This window comes from Leucoraja erinacea, chromosome 40 (genome assembly GCF_028641065.1).
Source record: "Leucoraja erinacea ecotype New England chromosome 40, Leri_hhj_1, whole genome shotgun sequence".
Classification (NCBI taxonomy): domain Eukaryota; kingdom Metazoa; phylum Chordata; class Chondrichthyes; order Rajiformes; family Rajidae; genus Leucoraja; species Leucoraja erinaceus.
In genome coordinates this window covers 3,500,237-3,507,736 of record NC_073416.1, presented here as the reverse complement: position 1 = coordinate 3,507,736, position 7,500 = coordinate 3,500,237, and the positions used below count along the sequence as shown (strand labels likewise).

The following is a 7,500-nucleotide window of genomic DNA, read 5'->3' as shown; positions in this document are numbered from 1 at the left end:
CCCCCCCCCCCCCCCCTCCCTCCCTTAATCACAAGCATCTGTTTCCTGCCTAAAGTTCACAGAAAGCCATCCACCTCTTCAGACGCCCCTTTCACCTGTCGGAGAAGGGGGGTTTTTTAACTCGTTCCTGCGCCCGGACGAAATGCATGGCCCACCCTCTGTGGGCGAATTAGTCCCATCTGAAAGCAGGGTCTCGGTTTGAAAAATGTGCCCATCCCTTCTCTCCAGAGATGCTGCCCGACCGCCCGTCCCGCTGAGTGTAATGCCACTTAGGAAACCTGAACGGAAAACCTCTGGAGACTTTGCGCCCCACCCAAGGTTTCCGTGCGGTTCCCGGAGGTTGCAGGTGGTTGCCGGAGGTTGCAGGTAGTGGAAGCAGGTAGGGAGACTGACAGAAACCTCCGGGAACCTCCGGGAACCGCGCGGAAACCTTGGGTGGGGCGCAAAGTCTCCAGAGGTTTTCCGTTCAGGTTTCCTAAGTGGGACAGGGGCCATTACTTCCTGACTTGTACTCCATACCCCAACCAATGATGGCAAGCGTATCATATGCCTTCCTTGCCACTCTATCTTTACCACTTGAGTTGCCAGGTTCAAGGAGCTGTGGACTTGCACCACAAGATAGAAACATAGAAACATAGAAATTAGGTGCAGGAGTAGAGGCCATTCGGCCCTTCGAGCCTGCACCGCCATTCAATATGATCATGGCTGATCATCCAACTCAGTATCCCGTACCTGCCTTCTCTCCATACCTCCTGATCCCCTTAGCCACAAGGGCCACATCTAACTCCCTCTTAAATATAGCCAATGAACTGTGGCCTCGACTACCCTCTGCGGCAGAGAGTTCCAGAGATTCACCACTCTCTGTGTGAAAAAAGTTCTTCTCATCTCGGTTTTAAAGGATTTCCCCCTTATCCTTAAGCTGTGACCCCTTGTCCTGGACTTCCCCAACATCGGGAGCAATCTTCCTGCATCTAGCCTGTCCAACCCTTAAGAATTTTGTAAGTTTCTATAAGATCCCCTCTCAATCTTCTAAATACTAGAAAGTATAAACCAAGTCTATCCAGTCTTTCTTCATAAGACAGTCCTGACATCCCAGGAATCAGTCTGGTGAACCGTCTCTGCACTCCCTCTATGGCAATAGATACAAAGATCTCTTTGTACACCAATACTGTTATGCCCCTGTCCCACTTAGGAAACCTGAACGGAAACCTCTGGAGACTTTGCGCCCCACCCAAGGTTTCCGTGCGGTTCCTGGAGGTTGCAGGTAGTGGAAGCAGGTAGGGAGACTGACAAAAACCTCCGGGAACCGCATGGAAACCTTGGCTGGGGCGCAAAGTCTCCCGAGGTTTCCGTTCAGGTTTCCTAAGTGGGACGGGGGCGTTATTCCAGCATTTTGTGTCTACGGTGTCTTCGGTTAAATGGTTTGGTTCAGTTTAGAGATACAGCGCGGAAACAATGTAAGCAGGTCCCATCTTTTCAAACAGGATGAAGGGAATTAACTGTGCAGGAAGGAGCTGCAATGTGCTGGTTTACATTCACAGAGAGACACACAAAATGCTGGAGTAACTCAGCGGGACAGCCAGCATCTCTGGAGAGAAGGAATGGGCGCCGTTTCAGGTCGAGACCCTTCGTCAGATTCAGAGTCAGGGGAAACATAGAAAATAGGTGCAGGAGGAGAGGCCATTCGGCCCTTCGAGCCAGCACCGCCATTCATTGTGATCATGGCTGATCGTCCCCAATCAATAACCCGTGCCTGCCTTCTCCCCATATCCCTTGATTCCACTAGCCCCTAGAGCTATATCTAACTCTCTCTTAAATCCATCCAGTTATTTGGCCTCCACTGCCCTCTGTGGCAGGGAATTCCACAAATTCACAACTCTCTGGGTGAAACAGTTTTAAATGGCCTCCCCTTTATTCTAAGACTGTGTGGCCCCTGGTTCTGGACTCGCCCAACATTGAAAACATGTTTCCTGCATCTAGCTTGTCCAGTCCTTTTATAATTTTATATGTTTCTATAAGACCCCCCCCTCATAGAGGGAGAGGGAGAGGGAGACACAGAGATAAGGAAGGGTAAGGTGTGAAAACGAGGCATCAAAGGGGGCGAAGGTTAAGGAAAATGTAGATTAGATCATTGTTAGCAAGGGGAAGCTGACAACGAGGTGCACAAAGATAAAATGTAATCAGGAGGACAGTCAGATTGATTGAAGAACTAGGGTGGGGGAGGGGATGGAGAGGGAGGGAAAGCAAGGGTTACTTGAAGCTGGAGAAGTCAATGTTCATACCGCTGGGGTGCAAGCTACCCAAGCGAAATATGAGGTGCTGTTCCTCCAATTTGCGCTGGGCCTCACTCTGACAGTGGAGGAGGCCCAGGATAGAAAGGTCAGTGTGGGAATCTCTGTTTCTCTCTTCGCAGATGCTGCCCGACCTGCTAACTGTTTATTGTGAGAATTCGTAACTTGCACTCCACTTGGACTCTCTCCGATACTGTTGTACGGGGGGTCCGGGTAGTGCAACTGGTTCTTCGTACAAATACTTTGAGTCGGAGCGGAGTTGAAACCAGAGCGCCCGGAGAAACACACACACACACACACACACACACACACACGGGGAGAACATGCAAACTCCGTACAGACAGTGTTCGTGGTCAGGATTGAACCCGGGTCTCTGGCGCTGTGAGGCAGCAGCTCTACCCGCTGCACCGCCGTGCCGACTGGCGAATTTGATTGTGAATTTGATTAAAACCTACAGTAAAAGGTGATCAATAAAACCACATGTCTCCCTCAACTTCCAGGTGTCCGATGGCGGTGAAATCATTCCTGATCTGCGCGCTGTCATCTCTTGTTAGGCCGCCACTCCTCGTGAGAGGTGGTCTTCCAGAAGGTAAATCTCTCTCTTTGCTTCTTGTTTCCACAAAAGGACCCGAGGGCCTGAGCTACAGGGAGAGGTTGAGCAGGCTGGGACTCTATTCCTTCTGGTACAAGGGGATGAGAGGTGATCTCATAAACATGTCCAAAATCATGAGAGGGATAGATCAGGTAAATGCACAGTCAGTGCAAGAAGGAACTGCAGATGCTGGTTTAAACTGAAGATAGACACAAAAACCTGGAGTAACGCAGCGGGGACAGGCAGCATCTCTGGAGAGAAGGAATGGGTGACGTTTCGGGTCGAGACCCTTCTTCAGACCAAAGATCCTATAGCGAGCAAGATAGCCCACTCGACGAAAAACAGGTAGTAGATTCAGGGGTCATTTTCGGCCCCATTTCCGTAACCAACTTCCATCTCCGCACTAGTATCTTTTCTCCGCTATGGGATCTTTGGTGCGGAGATGGAAGCCGGTTACGGAAACATCCTCGTAAGAATAAAACATTTTTGGTAAAAATCTTCTCCTCATTTTGCAGAATTTTAATTTATTAACACAAACTGTTCCCCCGCAACGTTGATTGTACCGCTAGTCGGGTCGGGTCCGGTTACTGAAATGGATGAAACAAAGGCCCACGTTCCGTTGCGTACTACACATCAGCCCATTGCATTTAGCAGGAGTTGTCTAGGATCTTTGCTTCAGACTGGTTAGGGATAAGGGAAACGAGATCGAGAACCAGAGGACATAGGTTTAAGGTGAAGGGGGGGGGGGGGGGGGGGGGATTTAATTCAAACTTGAGGGGTGACTTTTTCACACAAAGGGTGGTGGTGGGTGTATGGAACGAGTTGCCGGAGGAGAAACATAGAAACATAGAAATTAGGTGCAGGAGTAGGCCATTCGGCCCCTTCGAGCCTGCACCATTCACCATTCAATATGATCATGGCTGATCATCCAACTCAGTATCCCGTACCTGCCTTCTCTCCATACCCCCTGATCCCCTTAGCCCACAAGGGCCACATCTAACTCCCTCTTAAATATAGCCAATGAACTGTGGCCTCAACTACCCTCTGTGGCAGAGAGTTCTAGAGATTCACCACTCTGTGTGAAAAAAGTTCTTCTCAACCTGGTTTTAAAGGATTTCCACCTTATCCTTAAGCTGTGACCCCTTGTCCTGGACTTCCCCAACATCGGGAGCAATCTTCCTGCATCTAGCCTGTCCAACCCCTTAAGAATTTTGTAAGTTTCTATAAGATCCCCCCTCAATCTCCTAAATTCTAGAGAGTATAGGAGGTAGTTGAGGCCCCAACGTTTAAAAAAACATTTAGACAGGTACATGGATAGGACAGGTTTAGAGGGATATGGACCAAGAGCAGGCAGGTGGGACTAGTGTAGATGGCCGGCGTGGGCAAGTTGGGCCGAAGGTTGACACAAAATGCTGGAGTAACTCTACGGGACGGGCAGCATCTCTGGAGATAAGGAACGGGTGACGTTTCGGGTTAATGGTTGAACGGTTCAGGTGAGAAGAAGGGTCGAGACCCGAAAGGTCACCCATTCCTTCTCTCCAGAGATGCTGCCTGGCCAGGTTCGGAAATTAAGTGACGGCCCGTTACACTTTTCCCCACCAGGTCCCAATGTTACCGAGTGTGTGTGTGAAGGTCAAGGCTGCACGGGAGATCGGTGCTTTGGCAAGCTATGCTTCCAGACGGTCACCATTATGGACGGCTACCCTGTTCATCACCGGGGATGCTTCAACGAGACCAGCGCTGCGATATGCCACCAACCATCACTTCCAGAGAAGACCACCTTCTGTTGCACAGATACCCTCTGCAATGCCAATGTCAAGTCAGCGCCCCCTGTAGGTACGTCGAAGCCTGGCGTGAGATTTTGAAGCGAAAGATTTGGTTGTTACGGAAGCCACGGAATTGCGTGACGTAAAGAATGCGTGGGATTTTTGCGCGGTGGGCGGAGTCGCTGCCTCACAGCGCCAGTGACCCGGGTTCGATCCTGACCACGGGCGCTGCCTGTACAGTCTCCCCCCCGTTACCTGCGTGGGTTTTCTCCGGGCGCTCCGGTTTCCTCCCACACTCCCAAAGACGTGCGTGCAGGTTGGTAGGCTAATTGCGTGGAATTCTCTGCCACAGAAGCTAGTTGAGGCCACAATTCATTGGCTATATTTAAGAGGGAGTTAGATGTGGCTAAAGGGATCAGGGGGGTATGTATGGAGAGAAGGCAGGTACAGGATACTGAGTTGGACGATCAGCCATGATCATATCGAATGGCGGTGCAGGCTTCGAAGGGCTGAATGGCCTACTCTGTCACCTTTGGTCTATGTTTCTATGTAAACCAAACCCTGGTATGAAACGGGGTACTGATTGGGATGACCATCCCATGATATCATATTGAACGGCGTTGCACGAGGCTCGAAGGGCCGAATGGCCTACTGCCTGCCACTATTTTCCATATGTTTCTATGTTTCTCTATTAGACCAAACCCTGGTAGGAGCGGGGTACTGAGTTGGGGATGACCAGCCATGATCATATTGAATGGCGGTACAGGCTCGAAGGGCCGAATGGCCTACCCATGCACCTATGGTCTATGTTTTACTATGATTGCTATGTTAAGACCAAACCCGTGGTAGGAATGGATACTGATTGGTGATTACCATGCCTGATCAATATTGAATGGCGTACAGGCTCGAAGGGCCGCATGGCCTACCCCTGCACCTATTTGTGATCTCTGTTTCTATTTCATTGCCGCTTCGGATTATTCATTGTAAAAAATTGTCCTGGTGTGGTGTGTGTAGGATGCAGGCAAGTGTGTGTGGGGGGTCGCTGGTCGGCACGGACTCGGTGGGCCGAGGGCCTGTTTCTTGCGCTGTGTATCCTCTAAACTATTCCGCGTGACTGAACTGACCTCGGCTGACCGTGACGCGAAGCAATGTCCACAGTTTAACTGTTCAGTTCTCATTTCTCAAGTGGAGCGGTTCTGACTGCGTTTGTGAGCTGGGTTTACTGCAGGAACACACCTGCACCGGCCTTCAAGTGCTTCGCCTCCCGCACCGTTGAAGCACCCGGAAGAGGTGGCGGGGTCCTGTTTTCAACTCCGCCGAGCAGCCCCTGCGACCATCGAACCGCCCACCAAACCGGACCAGGTGCTGCAACGGGCGACTTCTGCACCGCAACCTGACCGTGGGGCATACGTTCGAAGTTTGGCCGCTGCTGGTAAAATCGAAGGTATACAAAAAAAAGCTGGGAGAACCTCAGGCGGGTGCAGCAGCATCCCACGAAGCGCAAAAGAAAATATTCAACGTTTCGGGACGAAACCCGGAAGGGTTTCGTCCCGAAACGTTGCCTATTTCCTTCATCGGCCTATTTCCTTCGCTCCATAGATGCTGCTGCACCCGCTGAGTTTCTCCAGCACTTTTGTCTACCCTGGGAATGAGTGATTGTTGGTCGATAATGATACTGATAACGAGACCAAGACAATGGTGTGTGATTGTACAGGGTCCCCCCCCGACAGTCCCTTGCAGGTGAGGCCTAGGGGTTCAAGTCAAGTCAAGTCAAGTTTATTTGTCACATACACATTACGAGATGTGCAGTGAAATGAAGTGGCAATGCTCGCGGACTTTTGTGCAAAAGACAAACCACAAAACAACCAAACTAACTATAAACACAATCATAACACACATATTCTTTTACATAATAAATAATAGAAGGAAAAAAAAAAAAAAAAAAACGTTCTGTACAGTTGGTTCCTCTGGTGAGAAAGGGCGTTTACAGTACGAATGGCCTCTGAGGACGAAGAAATCCTTCTCAACCTCCTCCCGTTCCTATCACCGCATGGCAACGGATGCGTTTGCCTGACCGTAGCGGCTTGGAAACAGTCCCCCCGTTGCAGGGGTGGAAGGGCGTCTCTCATGATTTTGTTTGCCCTGGATTGCACCTCCTGTTGTATAAGTTTCCTGCAGGGGGGTGAGTGAAGTTCCCATAGTGCGTTCGGCCGAACACACTACTCTCTGCAGAGCCTTCTTGTCCTTGGCAGAGCAATTCCCGAACCAGATGGTAATGTTCCCGGACACGATGCTTTCCACCGCCGCTGCGTCGAAGCACTGGCAAGGACATCGGACCCACTTGTCACAGGAGGCATGAAACAGGCTTCGGCCCACTTGCCACACCGGCCCAAAATGTCCAGCTACCTAGTCTGCCGCATTATGAACGGTGGCCGATTCGGAAAAGGGGAGAGCGAACGAGACTGGGTGTCATGGACACCAGTCATTAAAAGATTCCGATTCAGACCGATTCACTTTTATTGTCAATGGTCAGTGTACAGTGCAGGCCAACGAAATGCATTTTCGAAATGCAAAAGTAGGCATGCAGGTGCAGCAGGCAGTGAAGAAGGCGAATGGTATGTTAGCATTCATTGCAATAGGATTTGAGTATAGGAGCAGGGAGGTTCTACTGCAGTTGTACAGGGTCTTGGTGAGACAACCTGGAGTGATTGCGTACAGGTAGTTGTTCGGTCCGCCTATCTGAGGAGTGCATATTGACATAGTACAGAGAAGGTCACCAGACTGATTACTGCGGGATTCCTGGGACCAAGATGGTAGACTCGGTTGACTCGCTGGAATTAGAAGATTGAGG

The 7,500-nt window shown here is 50.4% G+C and overlaps 1 protein-coding gene across 1 annotated transcript in view; it reads left to right on the top strand.

Moving 5' to 3' along the window:
* Positions 1-7,500, top strand: part of LOC129714766 (activin receptor type-1-like) — an 89,345-nt gene that overhangs the window by 25,075 nt on the left and 56,770 nt on the right. Inside the window, 2 exon segments of the mRNA XM_055664597.1 lie at positions 2,792-2,880; positions 4,486-4,719. Of these exon segments, the coding sequence (XP_055520572.1) occupies positions 2,799-2,880; positions 4,486-4,719 (316 nt within the window). The 5' untranslated portion in view covers positions 2,792-2,798.